We start from the raw sequence: 25,795 nt of genomic DNA, 5'->3' as shown, positions 1-25,795 counted from the left end.
AAAATGGAGAAGGTAAGGGCAAAAATAGAGGGTCAGAACAAGAAGAGAATGGAGAGTTCCAAAAGAAACAAAGATTAGATAGGGGATGAGAAAGGATAGAGATAGAAGGATTAGAGAGGAGAGAGATAATAATAGTTTGCTACTATCTATTAATATTTCTGCATTTTTAGTTTTCTTTATCACTTGATGAAATATCAATTAATATGTCTCAAGTTTGAAGCCCTATTTTTCTACTAACATCTTTTATTTACATTTCTTTTATTGCTGAAGCTTGAAGTTGTTCGTGAACTATTAGTTGGAAGTTTGGAAAGTGGGCAGCGTTTGGATGCTCTTATATATTCTGCTATCTATCTAAAGGTTTTCTATTATTGTTGTTTTGCATTATTGGCTTGTTTTGTCGTTTCGTCCAAGCCCTCGTTAGATTTTCTCCTTTTGTGCAGTGGATAAACACAGGGCAAATTTCTTGCTTTGAAGATGGAGGTCATCACCGGCCAAGTAGGCATGCGGAGATTTCAAGGCTTATATTCCGTGAATTGGAAAGAATTTCCTCTAGAAAAGACTCTTCACCTGAGGTAATTTATCATAATATATAATGTTTGGTACAAATTTAGTTTTGTGCCTTTGATTTTTGAAGTTTGTTGTCTTGAGATTAGTTGAAGGGGAATTGGAAGTCGTAGTCATAGTTGGACTAGAATATTAGTAATTGCCAAATATGCTTAGTTTTTAAATATGAGTTCTAGTCCTTGTAGAATTAGGAGTGTCTTTAGCCTATAAATATTTGTGTAATCTCAATGATTCAATGGAAGAGTTGATATTTTGAGAATTTTTTATTGTATTTGTGTGTGATTGGCCTAACCCTTCCAAGGGTGAAACACCTCTTTCTCTCTTCTTCTTCTTCTTCTTCTTCTTCTTCTAGTTGCGCACATACCCTAGTTACTATTCACAACCCTCTAAAAGTGCACTTTTCAGTCCCAAAACCATATTAGATCACCCCAAATCAACCCTAATCCCTTCTACTTATTGGCCTTCAATTTAATCATTGAAATGCTGAGTTACTCACCTTTTGGACCTTTAAATATTGTCTATTTAAAAATTTAGCAAACTTTTCTACATCAACAGCTTTCTTTTTCTTTCTTTTTTTTTTAAAATTTTTTTTAATTTTTTATTTATGTAGAAGAAAAAATCCATTTGTTAGATGCCCCCTCCCCTCGAAAAAGAAAGATATAAATACTAAAATGGGAAATAAAAATGTCTTGATTGTGACTTGTGCTTTTTTTTATTCTATTTTCCATTTTGTCTTGAAAATATTTCTTTGTAGGTGTTGCTTACTTGTCATTTGGTTTTTGTTTCTGGTCATTATGTGTCTTTATTTGATGATATGCAGGAAGTAGTTGTCATTCGCAAGATTCATCCATGTTTGCCTTCTTTTAAGGCGGAATTTACTGCATCTGTTCCTCTGACACGAATTAGGGATATAGCACACCGGAATGATATCCCTCATGATCTTAAGGTTGTATGTCATGGAGCATCTTGGTGTATTAGTTTTTATTACTGTCAAGATAAGTTGTGTATTTGTTGCATTATAAATTGACATGAAAATTAGTTAGTGTATTTTAATACTCATAAAAAAAAATTATGTATTTATTTACCAATTTCAACATTTCAGCAAGAAATCAAGCATACAATACAGAACAAGCTTCACAGGAATGCTGGCCCTGAAGATTTGGTTGCTACAGAAGCAATGCTTGCAAGAATTACCAAGAACCCTGGACAATATAGTGAAGTATTTGTAGAACAATTCAAAATATTCCATCATGAACTCAAAGATTTCTTTAATGCTGGAAGGTATGCCACAATGCCATCATAAAACTTTGACAATCTTATATTTCCAAGTGTTTTGGATTTTTATGGCATTAGATTGTTGCACTTGCCCATCCTTCATTTAAAAGTCAATGATAATTATGAATTTTTGGCAACCTATAACAAAACTGCTTGTGACCGAAAATTTTAACTGAATAAGCTTAAGAACTTGAAGTGTGTTCTATGTTTTGTTGAAGCTTCCTTAACAAATTCTTCCAAGTCCACTTTAAATGAAAGCTGAACTTCAATTGTTTGCATTTGTTATCGCCAACTGCAACATTCTAACATCAAATTGAAATCAACATGATTTTCTTTACTACAGCTGCATTAATTTGTTCCTGTCTCTGTATGGTTACAAATAATATAGGGCATATTTGGATGCATGTCTGACATGCTTTGAGGCTTGTGCAACGTATGTTGGTATCCAACACGGGCATGTCGTCTTTTTAGAAGTCTCCAATGTGTGTCCCATTCTTAAATGATTAAAAATAATAGGATACATTAGGACTTGTGTCCAGCATGTTGCGTGGCATGTGCAACGAGTGTCGGTATCTGACATGTGCATGGAACCTTGTTAGCAGTGGCCATGCTTTTTAGTTTGTGTCCAATATGTTGACAACAGCCTTTTAGAATTGGCCATTATCCTTACTTGCTGACCAGTTGTTGCCTTAATATTTGACCCAACTTGGTAATATAGCCATTAGTTGGAAAGGAAAAATTCTTAATCACACACTGTTCAAGGTCTCATTGCATTTTATAGGCAAATAATAAGGCAAAACGCTTGTACTGCTGACATCAGCATATATTATTTTGGTTTGTTGAATTAATAAAATCTTATTTGCTTTTGTGTGATACTCTAATAAAGTATACATATACTACCTTCCAATTGAGTTCTTGATTCTGGATAACAAGCCCATTGAAATTATTTGCTGATCAATTCATGTTCCTTTTTTCAAAATTTGTTTCGTTAGGAAAAAAAATAAAAATAAATAAAATCTAAATAAATGAGTCTTGAAGAAGCCCTTATTAAGCCCAATATGAGCTGATCATGAACTTGGGCTCCCAGAGGCAGCCCATGGATAAGACTTAAAAAAACACACACACACACACAGCACAGACCAGACAAACAAAAGAAGGAAGAAAAGGGCCATGATCCTATTTTCATTTTCACCCCGATGATGCTCTCCTAGCCCACGGAGCTGCATACCAGAAAGATTCTCTCAGCCTATTATTTGTTTTGTTTTTTAATAGTAAACATGATTTGAAGCTTCTAAGTCCAGAGAATGGGCTACAGTGCCCCGTGATCCATGATTTAAATTATCTGGATAAGAATCTCATGACCCAACATATATATATTTTTTTGGTCACTAAATTTGTCATCTTTGAATTACAAACAAAACATTTTGATACTGTACTATCTGATTATAGGAGAACCCCTTCCTCTCTTCTTCTTCTTCTTCTTCTTCTTCTTCTTCTTTTTTGATGGTTTAACATTTTACACTTCCAAATTGACTAATATGTAGCCCAAAAGGTAATGAAACAAAAATTATTGACCTCTGTAAATTTGGTTACCTTTGCAACATGCTGACCAACTAATCCTAAGTTTGGACCATGGTCATATATTAGTTCTACTTCTAGAATGACCAAAAATCTTTCTAAAGTTTAAGCATTGGTCATTTGTATTTCATAGTAAATTTATTCTGTTTGAAGGGATTAAGGTTGGGTCTAAAGTCAGATTAAAATCTCCCATTTACAGATACCAGTCCAATTATAAATGCGCCTTTTTGTTTATTTATTTATTGGGAACATTTACTCAATTACTTCAAAATTGCTTGTTTTGACATTTGTTTGTGGTTGCCTATTGTTACAGCCTTGCAGAACAACTTGAATCAATAAAGGATTCTTTGGATGAACGAAGTTTGTCAGCTCTTTCATTATTTTTAGAGTGCAAGAAGGTAGACGGTCACTTTACATTATACTCGGTTTTCATCTGCGGATATGATTTGACGTTTACATTTAGCTGGTGATGATTATGTGAATTTATCTATGATTTTTTTTTTTTTTTGGATTCAGCTACATTTGTATACTTACTAAATAGATAAACATTTCCAGGTCTTTCATTGATAATTTACTATTACTAATTGTTACGTTTGTGCTACGCATGATAATATTAATTTATGTTAGCTTGATCTTTGCACAGTTCATATACAACTTGACTGTATTATAAGATTGCAAGTATGTTCAATGATTCGTGCAAGAAACGAGACCATTGAAAATTAGAATGATGACCGATGATGTAGGGCAGAGCCTTAAGCAAGGGAATTAAGGTTGTCCTATGGTTAAACATGGTTGGTGGGGGGTTAATGTTGAGTGTTTTTTATTAGGAAGATTAGATGTAGGTTTGGTGACGAATATAGGACAGAAAGATGGAAGTTTTGTGGCCATTTGAAGTGTGAAAACAAAGAGAGAAGAAACTTGCTGGATTTTCTGCACAGCGAGGGAAAGATGAGGTTTGAGGTGCTACATTGGTGGGGTAATTAGGGTTAGCGTTAACCAAGGGGCTCTAGCCTAGTTGGCTAGCCCTTTGGCCACCAAGTCTCTCCTAAGGGGGAGGTCTTGGGTTCCACTCTTAAGAGTGGAACGGGAGGGAAAGATTTTCTTGCAAGGTGTATGGGTGTGAGTTTCAACTCCCTCCAATGTGCCAATCTAACAACTAACCGCCGACTTTCGCCGATCAAAAAAAAAAAAAAAAAATTAGGGTTAGGGTTTTAGAATCAAAGGTTTAGGGTTTGGTCACAAAACTTACACTAATGAAAAGCATAGCTGCTGAAAGTTAAATCAAAGAAGAAAAAGAAAAGATAGCCTAGAATCTCTTTTAGAACTTTTAGGACACTGACAAGAAATTAATGGAGTCTAAAAATTTGCGAACAATTATTATTAGTAAAAGTTGATCTATTATTTCACAACAGGTTTGCTTACATAGAAGCACGTGAAGTTTAGTGTTATTCCCTGGCCCCAGGCTCATCAAGGCATAGTCAGTGCGCTTTAGAACATCATAGGCTAGGCAATGTAAAAAACAGGCCCCATAAAGGCATATGAAGCGTGCACTTTGGGCTTAGGCTCAGGGCGCACAACTTGTGCGCTTCTTTTAAAATGTTTGTTTAGTACAATTACTACCCTTGATTACCCTTAATCTCATTGTTTTTGGTTTATATGCTGCTACAAGGGATTAAACTCTTAAGACATACATTGCAACCCAATACTTTTGAGCCCTAATTACAAAAATGTTGGTTGGATAGACCTTTCTCTTCGACTAGACTAACAGTTGTTATTCTTCTTGTTCATCTCCTCAATCTCCTTCTCCTTCTCCTTCTCCTTCTCTAGGCTTATCATGTAAAACACTTCAATTTCGTAACTATTTTCAAATGTTTATAATTTATGAGTTAGATAATTGTGTTTATGTGCAATTTTGAATTATTTGTCTATGATAAAATATTGGTGTTCGTTAATTATCAAAAAAAAAAAAAAAGTTTGTTTGATAGGTTGAACCTTGATTTATTTTCTTATATTAAATTATCTATTTTTTAATCCACACCAATCTAATTCCAAGCAAAAAAGAACATAAAAAAATCTCATAACTAAATATTCTACTAAACTAGATTCCATCATGTATCTTTGGGAAATTATCAAATTTCCCTTGATTAGTGTTACCAGAAAACACTATTACCCTAGTGATTTACGGTTTGGAACATTTGTTTTGAAACTTACTACGCTTCCATTCCAAAAGGTGAATGTAGCAATCCTAACAATATTTTCCTATGTGAACCTTTGAAGTTACCTTAGGAGGAAAACCAAATTAAATATAATAAACTAAAATCTAAGGAGACGAGTTTCGATATGTCAAAATGTAAAAAAATGAGTCATAATGCTCATAGAAATGTGTTGTGACATGATTAATTTGAAAAAGAAAAGTAACATGGCCATTGATTGTGATGAAGACTTTAAGCTGTTGATCCCCATCAAGTCCCTCTGGTTTGAAAGAACTTGATTCCAGTGAGTTTGAACCTTGATGCAATACAACATTTAATGGGCGAAGTTTGAGACATAGTTGGTAAAGGGGTTAAGCCATATTGGGGAAAAGGTGAGAATGGATTGATTGCCGGTAACAACTATGAGCTTGATTTTGGGCTTGAAGCGATTGTAGCTGAATTTTAAGATTTTTTTTGGGTTTTGTTGCTATTTTCTTTGCTTTTTCAGAGTTGTTTGCCTGGGCTTTTCTTTAATTGCTTTGAAGTTCCTTAAGCTTGGCCAAAATCATATTGTGCAACAGCTTTATTATTCGCCAAAACATTCTACTAAATCTTTCCCGTGCAATTATAGCTCCCAAATTGCATGATGGCAACAACAGTTTATTGAAGTATAAATGCGTATTGTAGTATAAGCATTCATCAAACAGCCAACAATCAATACACGGTTCTCTTGAACAAGTAATAATAAGAAGGGGGTATATATAGTTTCCCAAAGCTGACAGTAGTGGTACACATGCACCAACTGACTAAGTCTTTCGTTGGTAGCTCCAGCAATTTGTCTTCTGGGCTGTGTGATTTTCAGAATGCTTGCAATGGGCTAGTAAATAGGAAAATGTCAAACCTGGGACCATATCAGTTGCTCATCATATATTAAACAATGGAAGAATCTCATTTGGGAAAATCTAGGAATTAAACTTGAAAATTGAGCAATCATTCTTACTTCAAGTGGCTGCTCCTGACTTCCTTCTCAACTGCATCTAAAGTACAGAAAATATTGCTGCCTCTACTTTCTTCCATCTCTTTGTCAAGCCAATAGTGGTGGCACCTCGAGAACCTTTGCTTAGATTCTTCATTAGCTTTTTCATTGTTATGCTCATCTCCTTTAAGCTTTGGATCGCCACCGGAACCATTGATGAGCTTGATCCTTAATCTTCCATCGGAACCATGTGACATTGTTTTCAAGTTGTCAAGGGTTCTGAGACATGTGTTCTCTGTCCAACTCTCATTTAGGTAATTGCTGGAAATTGTGTTCATGCATATAATATGATAGTGGTGTTGGTGGTAGATAGTGGCATGTTAAAATCCACCTACTCTCCACCTACTTCACCCACTTAAACCTACTCCACTAAACCTAACCCACTACACCACTACCACCTCACCTACTCCACTAAACCTAACCCACTACACCACTACCACCTCCACTTCACCTACTCCTTACCTACTACACACTCACCCTCTTCTATATATAGGAATCATGAATCATTGTAATAACATCAATATATATCAATCAATAATACAATTCTCTATTTCTCTTTATACATTAAATTTTCTACATGGTATCAGAGCAAGGTTAAGCACTTAGTATTTTTCGCTTCACCGGCGGGCGGCAACCTCGCCTTGGCCGCCCGCCGGACCTCAACCTAATCTGCTAGAATTTTCTACACATACCTTGAAATTTCTTCGAGTCCACCACCACTGCCTCTCCTCTCACTGTTGTCCTCCCATACACCACCGTCTCGATCGTCTTCATCTACAATGTTGCAGTGAAGGATCTCAAGCGTGGTTTTGTTGCATCCAACTCAAAGGATGATCCAGCCAAGGAAGCTGCAAATTTCACCTCCCAGGTTATTATTATGAATCACCCGGGTCAGATTGGTAATGGGTATGCTCCAGTTCTTGACTGCCACACCTCCCACATTACTGTCAAGTTTGCTGAGATTGATCGTCGATCTGGCAAGGAGATTGAGAAGGAGCCCAAGTTCTTCCGTGAACATGCTCTCCTTCCTTTTACTCTTGGAGTGAGGCAGATGATTTGCTGCTGTAACAAGATGGATGCTACCACTCCTAAGTACTCAAAAGCAAGGTATGATGAAATTGTGCAGGAAGTCTCTTCCTATCTGAAGAAGGTTGGTTACAACCCTGACAAAATTCCTTTTGTCCCCATCTCTGGTTTTGAGGGTGACAACATGATTGAGAGGTCCACCAACCTCGATATGATTACACAGCCCAAGAGGCCATCAGACAAGCCTCCTCTTCTCCACATTCTTGATAACACCAACAGCAACAGTTTGACGCATTTATTAGAGAAAAGGTCCAAAGGCAGCTCCTGTCAAAGCTGATGCTCAGCAGGCTGTACCACCTATTGAAGTGCCAGCACTATCCTTGCACATGGGGGGCACCCACTCATTTCTTTATTGTTTTCTTTTACTCACCCATGTGACCCACGATGCAACCTATACTTTTTCTTTTCTTTACACTCTTGTTCCCCACTTTCTTTATTATTATATATATATATATATATATCTCTTTTTATTATATTATATTAAAAAAAAAAAAAAAAATCTTCATCTCTCCTCCGTTTGATTTCCAACTCCATTATTTTTATTTTTATTTTTATTTATTTTCTCCAAACCACTTTCCTTATTTCCTCCATCTTTTATTTTTGATTTCAAATATATTTTTATTATTTTTTCTTTATTTTTCTTTCACATTCTTTTTAATCTTTTTCCAATTCCCTTCATACCATATAGCTTTGCACACCAAATCATATTTTATTCATCTCAGGGATTAACCCCGATCACAATTTTACACAAAAAAAAAAAAAAAAAAAAAAAAAAAAAAAAACCAACAAACAAACAAACCACCACAACACACCCGCACCCACAGTGGTATTTTTCTTCTCTACTCTGCTGCAGGTCTCTTCTTCTTGCTTTTCTCTTGGGTGTCCCTTACCGGCGCTGCCTCCATACTACCCACTCCACCGAGCACGTTCACTCCCTCCTGCTCCTCCACTGCAGCATATGGTAGACCTCCAAATCGAAACATCACGGTGGCCTTCCGCTTCAGCTCCTTGTTTTCTGCCCTTAGCACGCTTATCTCTGCTCGCGCATCCTTATACATGCGTTGGAGCAGAGCCAGCTGGGAGTTTACATGCTGCACCTCATTTGTCCTACTCTGCAGCCAGTTCGACAAATTTGTGACCGCCGTCATGGTTTCCACGCATGACTTCAGAGTATACTGATTAGCCTCAATATCAGTTTGCATCGCCATTTTTTGCTCCACCGACCGCATCGGAAAGTTCAATGGAGCAAAACCAGAGGTGTTTGGTTGCGGTTCACTGGCCACCGCACCAGTTATTTCTCTTGTGGGCTCGTTCAGTTCTGGAAAGAGCGTGAGCAGGTTCTGGGTAGCTGGACGGGAAGAAGAGGCCATGTTTTTGAGTTGCTAAGTGTTTCAGAGAAGGGTTGGTTTCCGGGTGTTTCAAGATTTGCAGAGACAAGCTCTCCGAGCGTTCAGAGGTTTCAGACTCGTATGCACAGCCTTCGCCTCAACCTTGTTTTAAATAGCCAGGGCCAGCCACGCGCATTGCGCGCCTCTTGCCGCCCGACAAACTGGCACGCCTTTTCATGGCACATCTTTTGATAAAGTGGGCACGCCTTTTGATGGCACGCCTTTTGATGGCACGCCTTTTGAAAAAATTGGGCACACCTTTTGAGGGTGCAACTTTTTTAAGGGTCCGACAAGACTCTGTAAACTGTCCCGACATTGATTCCGGTTAGCTCCTTCATGGGTCCGACAAGACTCTGTAAACTGTCCCGACATTGATTCCGGTTAGCTCCTTCATGAGTCCGACAAGACTCTGTAAACTGTCCCGACATTGATTCCGGTTAGCTCCTTTATGGGTCCGACAAGACTCTGTAAACTGTCCCGACATTGATTCCGGTTAATTTCTACAAGGGTCCAGCAAGACTCTGTAAACTGTCACAACAACTGTCACAACATTGTCTGCTACAACGGTCCGACATGACCCCGTAAACTGTCTTCTACAACGGTCCGACATGACCCCATAAACTGTCTTCTACATCGGTCTACCATAACCATACAGTCTTCTACAATGGTCTGACACGACCATACAGTGTCTCCTATCCTCGTTTATTTTTATGTATTTTCTTGTTTTGTTACTCTCTCCAAACTCAAGTTGGTTAGTTCCTATCCCCCTTGAGTTTGCGGGGGGCTGTTAAAATCCACCTACTCTCCACCTACTTCACCCACTTAAACCTACTCCACTAAACCTAACCCACTACACCACTACCACCTCACCTACTCCACTAAACCTAACCCACTACACCACTACCACCTCCACTTCACCTACTCCTTACCTACTACACACTCACCCTCTTCTATATATAGGAATCATGAATCATTGTAATAACATCAATATATATCAATCAATAATACAATTCTCTATTTCTCTTTATACATTAAATTTTCTACATGGCATGTATAGAATATGATAGTGGTATTGGTGGTAGATAGTGGTATGTATAGAATATGATAGTGGTGTTGGTTGTAGATAGTGGCATGTATAGCATATGATAGTGGTGTTGGTGGTAGATAGTGGCATGTATATAATAAGATAGTGGTAGATAGTGGTAATATATAATATGTAAGTGGCATATAATGGGTTATGATGATGTTTGTAATATCTCCTATATAAGGAGTGTCATTTGGTCTTGTAAGATAAGAAGTTTTGAATATAACAGAAATATATTCCTTCTTCCTCATATTTTCGGAGTTCTTCTTCTTCATATTTTCTAAGTTGGTATCAGAGCAACAAAAAACACAGCAGCCCTAAAACCGTCATAGCCATGTCGGAAGTCACGTCCGGAACCACTTCAACCCCTGCCGCTGCCATTCCGGTGAAAACGTCCAACTCTCACTCTGTCCAAATCACCACCATCCGCCTAAATGGTGATAATTTTCTCCGCTGGTCACAATCTGTCCGGATGTATATCCGTGGGCAAGGAAAGATCGGTTACATCACTGGTGACAAGAAGGCTCCTGCGGTTAATGATCCGCTGTTCGACAATTGGGACGCTGAAAACTCCATGGTTATGACATGGTTGGTCAATTCCATGGAGGAGGATATAAGCTCTAATTACATGGTGACAAGAAGGCTCCTGCGGTTAATGATCCGCTGTTCGACAATTGGGACGCTGAAAACTCCATGGTTATGACATGGTTGGTCAATTTCATGGAGGAGGATATAAGCTCTAATTACATGTGCTATACTACTGCACAAGAATTGTGGGATAATGTTAGTCAGATGTATTCTGACCTAGGAAATCAATCTCAAGTTTTCGAATTAACTTTGAAGTTGGGAGAGATTCGTCAAGGAGATGATTCCGTCACCAAATATTTCAATTCGTTGAAAAGGTTGTGGCAGGATCTTGACATCTTCAACACATACGAATGGAAATCAGTTGACGACTGCAACCACCACAAGAAAACTGTGGAAGACAGCCGTATTTACAAGTTTCTTGCCGGCCTCAACATTGAGTTCGATGAAGTGCGAGGAAGAATTATTGGCAGACCTCCTCTCCCATCCATTGGCGAAGTATTTGCCGAAGTCAGAAGGGAAGAGAGCCGAAGGAGCGTCATGCTTAAGAAAAAAGGTAATGGTGAATCAATTGAAATTTCTGCTTTAATTAGCGATGCTGCGGCCAACAAGGCTGCAAATTACCAGCGCAGGTTTGATGATAAGCCACGGGTCTGGTGTGATTTTTGCAACAAGCCTCGCCATACACGCGAAACGTGTTGGAAGATTCATGGCAAACCTGTCAACTGGAAAAGCAGCAAACAAGGAGAGAAGAATCGTGGCTTTCCTACCGCTAATGAAGCCGATTCAGGTCCCTTCAACAAAGAGCAGATTGATCAACTCTTAAAGCTGATAAAATCCAACTCCTCAACCGGTACTCCTAGTGTTTTGTTGGCACAAACAGGTAGAAATCCTAAAGCCTTCTCTTGCCTAAACTTCTCTCCGTGGATCATAGATTCCGGTGCCTCCGATCACATGACTAGTTTTTCCCATTTATTTAGTACCTATTTCCCTTGTTCTGGTCATGACAAAATCAGAATAGCCGATGGTAGTTTTTCACCTATTGCAGGAAAAGGATTTATTAAACTAACTGAGAAAATTAATCTCAATGCTGTTCTTCACGTCCCCAACTTAGCCTGTAACCTTTTGTCTGTCAGTAAACTATCTAAGGATTCTAATTGTCGTGTTACATTTTTTGAATCCCATTGTGAATTTCAGGACCAGAACTCGGGGATGATGATTGGGCATGCTAGGATGCTTGAAGGTCTTTACTACTTTGATGAAGTACCTGTTAGTAATAAAAAAGCTCAGAGCTTTAATAGTACCAGTTCAATCTCTGTTCGAGAAAAAATAATGCTATGGCACTATAGGCTAGGACATCCTAGTTTTCTTTATCTGAAACATTTATTTCCAGAATTATTTAAAGGGATTGATTGTTCTTCTTTTCATTGTGAAAGTTGCATTTTTGCAAAATTTCATCGCTCTACTTATTTGCCAAAACCTTACCAGGCTTCAAAACCTTTTTATTTGATTCATAGTGATGTTTGGGGCCCTTCTAAAATCACTACTCTTTCTGGTAAAAGATGGTTTGTTACATTTATTGATGACCATACCCGCTTATGTTGGATTTATTTGATGAATAAAAAATCTGACGTGAAAAATTTATTCACAAATTTTTACAATATGATTGAAAACCAATTTCAAACCAAAATTGGTATTTTACATTCTGATAATGGAACAGAATATTTCAATGAGCAGTTGGGTGAGTTTTTGGAAAAAAAGGGGATTTTTCATCAATCTACATGTCGGGATACCCCTCAACAAAATGGCATTGCAGAACGAAAAAATAAACATCTACTTGAAGTAGCACGTGCTATAATGTTTTACATGCATGTTCCTAAATATTTATGGGGTGAAGCAATTTTAACAGCCTCGTATTTGATAAACAGGATGCCTACAAAGGTGTTAACATACAAAACACCTTTTGATTGTCTCAAAACTTTTTTTCCTGACACGAGGTTGTTTTCTGATTTACCCGCCAAAGTTTTTGGATGTACTGCCTATGTTCATGTTCCCAGTCAATTTCGTTCAAAACTTGACCCCCGTGCTATAAAATGTGTTTTTTTGGGTTATTCCTCAAACAAACAGGGGTATAAGTGCTTCGATCCTCAAAACTAGAAATTTCATGTGAGTATGGATGTGTCATTTGTGGAAACAAAATCCTATTTCCCCAACACTTCTCTTCAGGGGGAGACAAGTGGAGTAGAAGACCGTTTTTGGGATATTTCTATCCCGCTCCCCAATGTCATTTATCCTACACAAAAACCACATCTGTCTGATAATGATCACTTAGGAGAACCAAGTTCTATGGTGCCTAGTCAAGAAGATTCTTGTTTAGGGGGAGAAGTACTACAAAATGATCTAAATCCTGAGCTTCAGGTTTATACTAGGAAGCGATTTCATCTGAGGAATAATGACCCGAATGTCCATCCTAATGACCCGAATGTCCACCCGAGTTCTGGCATCGAAATTTTAGGTAATCCTATTCCTTCTATTTCCGACCTTGATGTACCTATAGCAATTAGGAAAGGTGTCCGAAATTGCATTAAACATCCTATTGCAAATTACCTCTCCTATCAAAGACTGTCTAAAAACCATAGAGCTTTCACATCTAGGATTTCACACTTGTTTGTTCCAAGGAATATACAGGAAGCATTGGATGATCCGAATTGGAAATTAGCAGTCATGGAGGAGATGAATGCTTTAAGGAGAAGTGGTACTTGGGAGATAGTTGATCTACCCAAAGACAAGAAAACAGTTGGATGTAAATGGGTGTTTACGATAAAATGTAACGCAGATGGAAGCGTTGAGAGATACAAGGCGAGACTGGTAGCTAAAGGCTTCACTGAAACTTATGGGATCGACTATCAGGAGACGTTTGCTCCTGTTGCTAAAATAAATTCCATCAGAGTACTGTTATCTCTTGCAGTAAATTCAGATTGGCCTCTACATCAACTTGACATTAAAAATGCATTTCTCAATGGTGATCTTGAAGAGGAGGTGTACATGAGCCTACCGCCGGGATTTGAGCAGAGACTTGGAAGTGACAGAGTATGCAGATTGAACAAGTCATTATACGGACTCAAACAATCACCAAGAGCGTGGTTTGAACGCTTTGGGAAGGCAGTTATCAGTTGTGGCTTCTCGCAGAGTCAAGCAGATCACACAATATTTTATAAACATTCAAAAAACAGTAAAATTGCAATTTTGATTGTTTATGTTGATGACATCATTTTAACTGGTAATGATGAAGCAGAGTTAGCAGCCCTCAAAGAGAAACTCGCAAAAGAATTTCACATTAAGGATCTGGGAGCCCTCAAGTATTTCCTCGGAATGGAATTTGCAAGATCCAAGGAAGGTATATTCGTTAATCAGAGAAAATATGTTCTTGATCTCCTTGGAGAAACAGGTATGCTTGGTTGTAAGATGGCGGAGACTCCGATCGAGCCTAACTTGAAGTTACAAGCTGCTAAGGCTGAAGAAGTCAAAGAGAGAGAACAATATCAGCGACTTGTAGGGAAATTGATTTACTTGTCTCATACGCGGCCTGATATTGCCTTTGCAGTCAGCATGGTAAGTCAGTTCATGCACTCACCAGGGGCAGAGCACTTTGAGGCCGTTTATAAGATCTTAAGATATTTGAAAGGAACTCCAGGGAGAGGCTTACTATTCAAGAAACATGGACATCTTCAAGTTGAAGTATACACAGATGCAGACTGGGCAGGAAGTGTTACAGACAGGAGATCAACATCCGGATACTGCTCCTTTGTGGGTGGGAACCTAGTTACATGGCGGAGTAAAAAACAGAATGTGGTAGCTAGAAGTAGTGCAGAAGCAGAGTTCAGAGCTGTTGCCCATGGAATCTGTGAAGTAATGTGGATTAAAAGAATTCTTGAAGAATTAAAGCTTTCTCACCCGACACCTATGAAGGTCTATTGTGACAACACAGCAGCTATATCTATAGCTCATAATCCAGTTCTACATGATCGCACAAAACATATAGAAGTGGATAAACATTTCATCAAGGAGAAAATCAATGCTGGCATAATCTGTATGACCTACCTTCCAACAGGTGAACAATTAGCTGATGTGCTAACGAAGGGACTACACAAGAAGCAATTTGATAAGCTGACTAGCAAGCTGGCTATGGAAGATATCTTCAAACCAGCTTGAGGGGGGAGTGCTGGAAATTGTGTTCATGCATATAATATGATAGTGGTGTTGGTGGTAGATAGTGGCATGTATAGAATATGATAGTGGTATTGGTGGTAGATAGTGGTATGTATAGAATATGATAGTGGTGTTAGTTGTAGATAGTGGCATGTATAGAATATGATAGTGGTGTTGGTGGTAGATAGTGGCATGTATATAATAAGATAGTGGTAGATAGTGGTAATATATAATATGTAAGTGGCATATAATGGGTTATGATGATGTTTGTAATATCTCCTATATAAGGAGTGTCATTTGGTCTTGTAAGATAAGAAGTTTTGAATATAACAGAAATATATTCCTTCTTCCTCATATTTTCGGAGTTCTTCTTCTTCATATTTTCTAAGTGTAATGCTGTACCTGTCTATATTTTGTGTTTTGTCCCCCATTTTAAGCCTTTTTAAAACTCTTCTATTGGTCATCTTACATCTTTTATTGTTTTGCTCTCTCTCCCTCTCTCTCCCCTGAGTGCAAAGTCAAAATATAGCACAAATAGCAAATATGTCATATTATGAAGCGGTATTTTCTTTGAGGAAAGAATGTTCTTCAATAGGTAGCATACCTTTTGAACTGATTCACTCATGGCAGAAGCTGAGCAAGAGATTGTTGCAATCTTTTTGTGATTTAGGAGAATCATTTTGATGCTATTCTCTTAATTTCAAACAAGAGGTAAAAACTGAAAATATATTTTTCTTACATTAGGCTTGAAGTCAGAAACCATTCATTAAGTTGTAATTTGTCACGACTCACACTTAATTTTTATTGCATAAACTTACCATCTCATATTTTAATGAACTCACTCTCTTTATACTCCCCTTTGTTTGAACCAACGATTTGCTTATGTTTGGTTTTGACAATTTTATTTTTGTATTAATTTGTCATAAATGGTTATTTTGTTGGTTTCCAGAGTTTGGATAGTTTGCAAGAAACAAATAATGCTTCCACAAATAATGGCATGCATATGCTGGTCAAAACCATACAATCTTTAAATGCTCTGCGAGAAGTAATTGTAAAGGGTCTTGAAAGTGGTATTCGAAATGATGCCCCTGATGCTGCGATGGCAATGCGCCAAAGGGTACGATCATTATGCATCAATTACTCTACATTTGTTTCAAATTGACACGGATTTCATTTCAGTTTCTGAGAGCCTGTTCTTTGTGACTGATTTTTTATAGTGGCGTCTTTGTGAGATTGGACTTGAGGACTATGCTTTTGTTCTTTTTAGCAGGTATGCTAAATTATTGTGCTTCCTTGATATATTGACTCTTCTTTAGTGGAGGCCAGAGGTAATAATTACATCTTTTAAGTGTTTCTCAGGAAGCATTGGTTATAAATTAGTATTTATTTAAGAATTATGGACAATTGACCTGTGCACTATTTGCAGAGCAACACCTGTACAAGTATCACCCATCAGTTAAAACTCTTCTGGAATATATGTATATATATTTATTGTCTTAATATATATGCAAAAATGTGTATCGTGCCATATGTCACGGAACCTTTGAAAGTAATAAGTACTTACCATTTGTAGTACTTACTAAAAATTAAATTAAATTGAAGTGGTTCTGCTGTTTTAAAAAAAAAAATTTATTTATATTTATTTTTTTTCTGATAGGAGAGAAGTACTTCAACTGGCTTTCAAAGTGACATGAAACTTACTCATAGCCTTATTAAGTTATATTTTCACCTTTTAAATTGTTCCGTCTTTCTAGAATACAAGTCATTTGCAGTTGTACAATAGCTGTTTTTTCTTAACAATTTTAGGAAATTGTTGTATTTGACACCAAATGTGTTGTCAGATTATTACATATGTGCCCACACATGTTTTTAACCTTTAAGAAAACAATGGAGATTTCTTCTAGTGAAATCTCCAGCTGGATGCATAATATTTTGAACTTAAGCTAAGTATTAACATTATTGTTGCTTTTCATGTTTTGCGTCTCTAGAGGAATGGGAATATCAGTTCTCCGCCTATCTCTAATCTTTATGGTAAATGAACATCTCAACTTGGTCACTCATCATTACAATGATGAGTAGGAACAACCAGAGTCCTATTCACTTTATTTTCTAAACATATCACGTGTTGGACTGAGCATCATTCAAAAGAACAAAAAAGGATGATTGTATTTAATGGACCAACAATTTTGCGGAGGCACTTTGTTTGACATTGCTTATGACTACATATGTAAAAGGCCCATTCAGCTGGCACTAGTGTTGTCTTGGTTTGTGTTGTAGAACTAATTCAATTTATTTGTTAACCTATTTATTAACATTTTGCAAAAAATCCATTAAGGATACATTTGTTGGGTTCATGCACTTCTGAATGATTGATCTGTATAGGTTTCTTAATGCAATTGAAGCTGTGGGAGGGGCACGTTGGCTTGTGGAGAATGTAGAATCCAAGAATGTAAGCTCTTGGAATGATCCACTTGGCACTCTCATTGTTGGCATTCGTCAGCTGGGATTATCAGGTTGGAAACCAGAAGAGTGCAATGCTATTGGAAATGAACTTCTAGCATGGCAAGAGAAAGGCCTCTTAGAAAAAGAAGGTATCTTGTTGACTAGTTATTTCTGTAAGTGTTTATTTGGTGAAAGGTGGTAATGCTTCTTAAGCATCTTTTCATTTATCTAATGAAAGGCAATGAAGATGGGAAGATGATTTGGGCATTAAGGCTTAAAGCTACCCTTGATAGATCTAGAAGGCTGACTGAAGAGTACTCTGAGGCACTTTTGCAGATCTTCCCTCAGAAAGTCGAGGTACAACTTTTGTTTTTGTTGTTGTTCTTTCCTTTTCTTTTCTTTCTCTTTTGCTTTTGTTTTTGGAATTTAATCTTCCACATATTTTTATTTTATTTTATTTTATAAAACTTCTATATTATTAATGAATACAACTCAACTGAACAACCCTCAAGTAGATGGAGTCCGCTGAATGGTTCCATTTCTCTAGTTGGATCTATTAGATAGCTTGATAAACATTGTTCGGCTCATTTCCTAAAATTTCAAGTTTTTGGGACATTAAGTGATCTAACACGATCTATTTAAACTCCTATCATCAGTTACTTGAAGTAATTGTGTTGTTTCTCACTATCCCAACCTACATTCTTCTTGGCCTTCCTTTTGTTGGCTTGACACCTTTAGTTGGTCGCATCTCATAACTTTCTGTGTGAATTCATGTGCTAAGAACCAAATTTCAACTGGTGACACAAGGATTTTCAATCCTTTCTCAACCAGCTAAGCCAAGTTTTTTATCTTTTCATGTAATGGTTCCTTTCCATTTCAACATTCTAATTTTGTCTACACTTGCACATGTTGCCTTTTACTCCTCAATGTTATGCAACATATAGTAGAGCTAGCTTATAGCTTCCAATAGCACTTCTTTCGTATTTGGTTGGATTCTAGAATTACACTAATATGCCTTTCAGGGCCGACCCTGACTTTATGGGGGCCAAGGGGAATTTTAAAATGGGGCCTTCATACATATTTAAAAGAAAAAGTTGTTGTTGTTGTTGTTGTTAATGTTTTTTTTTTTTTTTTTTTGGGTTAATTACAAAAAATCTTAGGGTTTCGCGTGTTTTTCATTCCTGTTTCAATCTGGTCCTTCCGTCCATCTCCGTCATATTAAACTAATTGAAATCTGGACAGAATTTCAGATTCAAACTCACATGTTCAAACACTTGTATTTCCCTTGTCGTAACTCCGTTTTGCCTTATTTTTACATCGTTGGATTCATCTCATGGCCTAATTTTCATTCCAATCTTTATATGCTTTGTTCCGCATCTTTTTACTTGCCGTTGGAGCTCCGAAAGTTGGCTAAAAATAAGATTTCTCTCTCTTTGGGCAAAATTTTCAGATTCAAATCCACATATTCAAGCACTTGTATCTCCGTTTCACCTCATTTTTGTGTTGTTACATTCAACTCATGGCCTAGTTTTAATTCCATCCCTCATATGCCTTGTTTTGCCTCTTTTTGCATGTCGTCGGACCTTCGAAATTTGGCCAAAAATAAGCTTTTTCTCTCTCTTTTTTCTTCTTCTTTCTTCTTCCTCCTCCTCCGCAGCTCCTCCTCCTGCCTTGCTGCTACTGCTGCTGCTGCTTCATCGTCATTATCTGCAAGGAGCTTGGACTACAAAGAACTGGGCAAATTAACAAACCGAAAGTTCAAAAAAATGCTTTTGAAGCTTGAATATTTCCCTTTTTCTAATAGCTTTTCACATCCAAGGAAGATAATGCCCATTTCCTAACTGCTTGTTCATAACTGATTGTTGGTCCAAACAATCTAATCAAGTCCAGTAGAATATAAGGCTCTGTTTGGTTCTTGAAAACAATGTCAAGGAAGAAAAGAAAATTGGAAAATATGGTTAAAATGGTATCTATCTTGGGGGATCTTTTTGTTATTTGTAATTGAGAAATGATAGTCCAGTTCAATGTGTGCAACAAAAATTCTTAGTTAGCATTCATGAGATCAAACACTTGCCTTGCTCCTTTGAGGCCGTTCACTTGTAGTCATGTAAGCACAAAGCAGCAGTCAAGACCATAAAATTCAACTGCTCAGAATTGTAGACATCGTCAAGTGATGATGATGAAGCAGTAGCAGCAACGTAGGAGGAGGAGGAGGACGAGGAGCTAAGAAGCATGGACACGGACACGTGACACGACACGAGTACGACACGGACATGCTGACACGTTAATTTTCAAAAAATGTAGGACACGACACGTGAGGGACACACATGAAATATGTAATTTTATATATTTATTATATGTTATATATATGAATATATCATTAAAAAGATAATAAAAAATACAATATGATACTAATTCCTATAAATTTATATAGTTTTTGTTTTATTATTGTATCTTAAGTTGTTTTGTTCAAACTTATAATTAATTTCACATATGTCTAATCGTTAGACACTTGTATTTAAGCGATGGACACGTATGTCCTTCAAGTGTCCAAAGAGTGTCCAAGTCTTTAAAAAAATTTAAAAAATAGGACACGTTTTGAAGAGTGTCGGACACATGTCCTGAGAGTGTCCAAAGAGTATCGGTGTCCGACACGGATACGACACGAATACGTCACCTTCTTAGAAGTGTCCGTGCTTCTTAGACGAGGAGGAAGGAAAAAAGAAAAAGAGAGAAAAAGCTTATTTTTGGCCAACTTTTGGAGATCCGACGGTTTGCAAAAAGAGGTGTAGCAAGGCATATGACAGGTGGAATAAAAACTAGGCCATGAGTTGAATCTAAAGACGCAAAAATGAGGTGAAACAAAGTTACGACGAGGGAGATACAAGTGCTTGAATATGTGGATTTGAATCTGAAAATTTTGCTTAAAGATAGAAATCTTATTTTTGGCCAATTTTTGGAGCTCCAAGTAAAAAGATGATGAACAAGGCGTATGAATAGTGGAATGAAAATTAGATCATGAGGTGAATTCAACGACGCAAAAACTAAGGCAAAACGGAGTTATGACGAGGGAAATATAAGTGTTTGAACATGTGTGCTTGAATCTTAAATTTTGTCCAAATTTAGTTTAATATGACAGACATGGATGGAGGGGCCAAATTGAAACACAAATGAAAGGTTTAATTTGTCGAACTTGAAATTCTGGGGTTTAAATTGAAAAACATGCGAAATCCTGGGATTTTTTTTTTTGCAATTAACCTTTTCTTTTCTTCTTTTTTAAATTTTTTGCATCTACACAAAATTTGCTTGCATATATAAGAACTAAAATCTCTAGGTTTTTACCTGTGCTATGCATAGAAAATATTTAAAATATGAGGTGACAAATCCAATTTGAAAATATTGTATTAGTGAATAATTTGATTATAATTTGTTTTTCACAATAATTATAATATTGTATTTTTTAAGCAATTTCATATGATTTTTATAATTGTCTCAAGTCATAGTTATTGAGATAGACATAAATCATAATTATTAAGATAGATATTGGACATTTTTGCTGGGTAACGTTATTAATTTATTCAATTTTTTTTCCTCACATGTAGCTAATTAAATTTAAAAGTTGATCAACTTCAACTTAAAAAAAATTATTTCTCAAGAGGCATTTGTAACTGTTATAGTCGACTATATTCAATAAACATTCCATACATTTAGCAAATAACCATCCATTATTACTATTAAATAATTCACCACTTTAATTATTAAAAAAAAAAAAATCAGTAAAACTTCATTTTTAAACTACTAATACAATAATGTAATGTTTGGTTCACTAGAATGAAATTGAATGAAATGTAATAGCCTCTCTATAGAATAACTATTCTCTCATAATGTTGAATGGTGATTCTACTTGTAGTATATTTTTTTAATCATTTTTTTGGTGAACCAAACATGAAAATGAACATTATGATGAAATGATTATTTCATTCCAGTTCATTTCAATGAACCAACCCTAACTTAAGAAATAAATTATTTAGGAGCCCTATCTTTTAGAGAGAATTTAGGGGCCCAAGGTAGCCGCCTTGCTGGCCTTATCTCAGGGCCGACCCTGATTCCTTTTGTGCATTTTGATAAAAGATTATTGGCAACAACCTCCTCAATCTCTCCTTGCTAATGATTATAGATAAGATTATATTCACTCTTCCTGTAGACATCTAGTTTCATTTTATCCTAATTTTTATTTCTGGTTTTGTTGAAATCCATATTTTTTTCTTGTCTTGCGTAACATATAACCTTTACATTTTAATTTATCTCTTAACATTGTAACTTAAAGTTCACTCCTGCTCTAGTTTCGCTATCAAATTATGTTAGTCAACAAACAACATATAGTAGTGTACATCCTCTTGAAAGCTTCTTGTAAGTTCTCTGCAATTTATGTAAAATGATAAGGATTTAATGTTGATTCTTAAGTTAAGCCTATTGTTATTTGAAATTCATTTATCACTCTCTCTTTGATATCACACTAGTCGTGGCTCCACTTTTCATGTTTTATTCACCTTGGCGCATCTAGCTAGCATTCCTTTCTTTGTAAAACCTGTCAAATTCTCTCTTTAGGAACCCTAGCATGTGGTTTTTTCAAGTTAATAGATAGCACACGAAGGTCTTCAGAGTTGGTTCTTTTGTTTTTGTGTGTCATATTTGAGCTGATGCTACATCTAGTCCCAATAGGTATTCAGAGAGTCCCTTTTTTTAAAAAAAATTTAGAAAGTCCTCTTAGTTTCTAAGCAAAGTGTGCTTGATTTAGTTGGCTTTAAACTGTTAACATAATAGTGGGAATTTGATAAACCTTTTCAAGACAATGTCATCCTAAGAAGCATGGGCACTTCTAAAAAGGTAGCGTATTCGTGTTGTGTCCATGTCAGACACCGACACTCATTGGACACTCTGTTGACACGTGTCCGACACTCATCCAAACACGTCCTAGTTTTTTATAAAGAATTTAGGACTTGGACACTCTTTGGACACTTAGAGGACATGTGTGTCCATTGGCTAGAAACATGAAACTAATTATAAGTTTGAACAAAATAACTTAGAATAAGATGATAAAGGAAAAATAATGTCAATTTATAGAAGTTAGTGCTATATTGTATTTATTTATTGTCTTAGAATGACATGTTCATATATGTGACATATAATAAATATATAAAATTATATATTCTGTGCATGTCCCCCACGTGTCGTGTCATACATTTTTTGAAAATTACCGTGTCTACGTGTCCGTGTCGTGTCATGTGTCCGTGTCCATGCTTCTTAGATGTCAGCCATAGAAGGATAAAAGTCTCTTGTATCTTTCTGATCCCAATTCTCCATAGTGCATATGTGGTGGATTTTGATGCAAAATGTTTGGGTATTTATATAGCATTCTCCTTGGGTCTTGCAGATGTTAGGCAAAGCTCTTGGAATTCCTATAAACAGTGTGAGGACATACACTGAAGCTGAGATTCGTGCCAGGTATGATAACAGTTTATTTTCCCATTCTGATAAAATTTGGAACTTAGATAATAGTAAGCCAATGCAACTTTTGATTCCAATTTCATTGACCATAGAATTAGAGAACTGATTATCATTTATAACTGCCATCTAACTTTCTGCTGGTAAATGTCATACTCAGTGTTGTTTTTCAGGTTTCAAAACTTTGTACACTTCTTTTAAAAGCTGTTAGAACTACAGTTGGTTCTCAAGGCTGGGATGTTCTTGTTCCAGGAACTGCTTCTGGTACTGTAATACAGGTATTCCATTAAATCTTGGAAAGCATATCAAAGTTTCTGCCATCAAATTATCTATTTAAAACTTTGTGAACTTTGGTTTGAGTAGGAATTTCTTAATTGGGAAGTTACTCACCATAAAAAAGGAACTTATTGTTTTATTTTTCCATTTTTTTCCCATTAATCATTTTAGAATTGATCATAGAACAAGATTTGCTCATGCATTGCAATTATCATAAAAATGATAACTCATACAATATCATATGATAATTTTATAGTTACTTGCTTATTCTACATGCAACGTCACCTCAATTCTGAAGTTTCTTCCTGAAATATTACTCCAATGAAGATTTACAATACTGCTTATGGATTCCATCCCAAAATTCATTTGAAAGAAAGAAAGAAAGAATAGTAATTCTCATTCTCTGTAGATCAAGTGCTACAAGCTAGGTGTTGAATTTAAGTTTTTATAAAGAGGTAATGTTTACAAAAGCTGAAACTGGGACTAGTGTCAGTATAGTATGATTATATATATGGAGCATGACATATTGTTTTCATTGCCAATAAAGATGAAATGAAAGCTGATTGTTTCAAAAACTAATATAAGGACTAAGGTCTGTATGCTGGTAGCCTTTTTCCATTAATTATTTTTGTTATTTGTACCATCATCATTTATTCCAAAGATTTTCATCATAAATGATAATGATAGTTTTTGAAGACATGAAATGCTTCTGCTTTGATGAACTTTGGGGAAAATGCTCTTAGTTGCATATGCCTTAATTGTCTGACTGATATCTTCTTCTGTTTTCCTTTGAGGGACTTTATTTGACTGACATTAGATTTAGTTGAAACTGATTTAATTCAATTTCAGGTTGAGAGCATTGTGCCTGGGACACTGCCATCATCTGTAACAGGTCCTGTTATACTTGTGGTCAGCAAAGCTGATGGAGATGAAGAGGTAAATATTTATTATGTCACTACAAGTTCTTATTTCTCATATGATTACAGGCCTGTTCGGTGCAGCTTCTAGCAAATTGAAAGTTGCTAATCACAAAGCACAACCCAAAAGCACGTTTCCCCTGCTTCCCAATAATCTACTTTTTGTAGCTTATTTAAGCTATTTCTGCATCATAAGTTGTAAGTAGAAGCTGCACCAAACACTTTCATATTTCTAAATAAATAAAGCTATAAGAAGATCCATATTGTGCACCAAACAACCCCTACAACTCAAAAACAGGTGTAGGAGAGAGCTTAATTCTCGCAGTTGATGCCTGTTACAGGTAACAGCTGCGGGTGGTAATATAGCTGGAGTTGTACTTCTACAGGAGCTGCCTCACTTATCTCATCTTGGTGTTAGGGCTCGGCAAGTAAGTCTTATATGTTATCCTCTTTTGGGATTTCATATTTTCATATGATCATAAATTCAATAGACTGTAAGTTGCACTCCTAATTTGCAGGAGAAGGTTGTATTGGTGACATGTGAAGATGATGACAAAATTGCTGATATGGTAAAACTCAATGGAAAATATGCAAGGTTATATTTTTGGACCTTGCCCCTTTCAGAATCAGTTCTTTACTACATTAGAGTCTACAAAGTTCCACCAACATTAGTGAATCATCAAATATTGTCCAATCTGATCCTCTCTCTCTCCCCCTTTTTCTATGTTTTTATTTTGTTTTTCAGATTGGAAGCTTCCTCGACAGGAGTGAATATAATTACATCGTTTTCAGATGATAGCAATGGTGGCTTTCCTGTAAAAAAACTTTCAAGTAATAGCTCAACCACAACTGGACCTTCAGGAGAAAATAATTTGTCTTGGTCTTCTGTCAAAACTCCTTACTCAAGTCAGGTACTAATTCTTGACGTACTGATTCTTATGTGCTGGATTGAGACTTGTCCAGCTAAAAGAAACCTTCTGATTAAAATTGAAGGAACAAGTTGTTGAAGTATTTCTTTCAGGGTGTTTCTGCTGGAGGCATTATACTACTTGCTGATGCAGATGTACAAACTTCTGGTGCAAAGGCTTCTGCTTGTGGTCAATTATCTTCTGTGGCAGCAGCTTCTGATCAAGGTAGGGGGTAGTTCTAATCTCTCTCTCTCTCTCGGGGCACAGTTTAATATATCACTGGTAGCAAATTTGGTGTCTTGATCATTTAAGTCTTGAGTATTGAGACTTTGCTTTCGGTCATATTAGTAAGACCAAACTGCTTATCTATTAATATTGTTGAATTTGGTAGGAGACTTTATGATGGAAAAATTTATGCAGCAACAGCTGTTCCATAGAGTGGTTTGTTTTGTCACATGCAGTGGGAAAGGAGCAGGAATTACGCCATGGTTTGGATACAGGGTTTGGTGTGTCTTACTTTTATTAGAGCCAAAAAAGATGAAAAAGAGTGAAAAGGTTTAAGCTCATTAGAATGGTTATATGACAAAACCTAACCATTCATAGGCTTAAAATTACAATCTTAGGAGAGTCTAGTTATTAGAAAATTTAAATGAATAAGTAGAATGTATATAGGCATAGCTCTTAAGCTACATTTAAATTTAATTATTGGTAGATGTTGATGCTGCTTAGGTTCATTTATAGTGCATGGCT

At 36.4% G+C, this 25,795-nt stretch overlaps 2 protein-coding genes across 3 annotated transcripts in view; both read left to right on the top strand.

Moving 5' to 3' along the window:
- The window catches only part of PWD (chloroplastidic phosphoglucan, water dikinase (ATGWD3)), a 48,395-nt gene that overhangs the window by 5,529 nt on the left and 17,071 nt on the right, over window positions 1-25,795 (top strand). The window contains exons 3-18 of one of the 2 annotated variants that reach the window (XM_082878014.1): window positions 271-357; window positions 441-572; window positions 1,385-1,510; window positions 1,667-1,845; window positions 3,731-3,815; window positions 15,947-16,114; window positions 16,215-16,267; window positions 17,380-17,588; window positions 17,678-17,796; window positions 22,874-22,944; window positions 23,105-23,222; window positions 24,070-24,156; window positions 24,479-24,565; window positions 24,656-24,732; window positions 24,883-25,048; window positions 25,159-25,270. In XM_082878014.1, the coding sequence (XP_082734140.1) occupies window positions 271-357; window positions 441-572; window positions 1,385-1,510; window positions 1,667-1,845; window positions 3,731-3,815; window positions 15,947-16,114; window positions 16,215-16,267; window positions 17,380-17,588; window positions 17,678-17,796; window positions 22,874-22,944; window positions 23,105-23,222; window positions 24,070-24,156; window positions 24,479-24,565; window positions 24,656-24,732; window positions 24,883-25,048; window positions 25,159-25,270 (1,876 nt within the window). Of the gene's footprint in view, window positions 1-270; window positions 358-440; window positions 573-1,384; window positions 1,511-1,666; window positions 1,846-3,730; window positions 3,816-15,946; window positions 16,115-16,214; window positions 16,268-17,379; window positions 17,589-17,677; window positions 17,797-22,873; window positions 22,945-23,104; window positions 23,223-24,069; window positions 24,157-24,478; window positions 24,566-24,655; window positions 24,733-24,882; window positions 25,049-25,146; window positions 25,271-25,795 lie in introns of both variants that reach the window. The other variant, XM_028237599.2, reaches the window with a different exon arrangement.
- On the top strand, window positions 7,343-8,156 carry LOC114290503 (uncharacterized; the record flags this gene model as incomplete). The annotated part of the gene is made up of 1 exon (XM_082878015.1): window positions 7,343-8,156. A coding segment is annotated over one exon (666 nt), but the record flags the coding sequence as incomplete, so codon positions are not given.

Source organism: Camellia sinensis, chromosome 7 (genome assembly GCF_055761805.1).
Source record: "Camellia sinensis isolate YWXY chromosome 7, ASM5576180v1, whole genome shotgun sequence".
In the NCBI taxonomy this organism is placed as follows: domain Eukaryota; kingdom Viridiplantae; phylum Streptophyta; class Magnoliopsida; order Ericales; family Theaceae; genus Camellia; species Camellia sinensis.
Note: the sequence above shows the minus strand (reverse complement) of the source record. Positions and strands in the feature narration are given on the sequence as shown.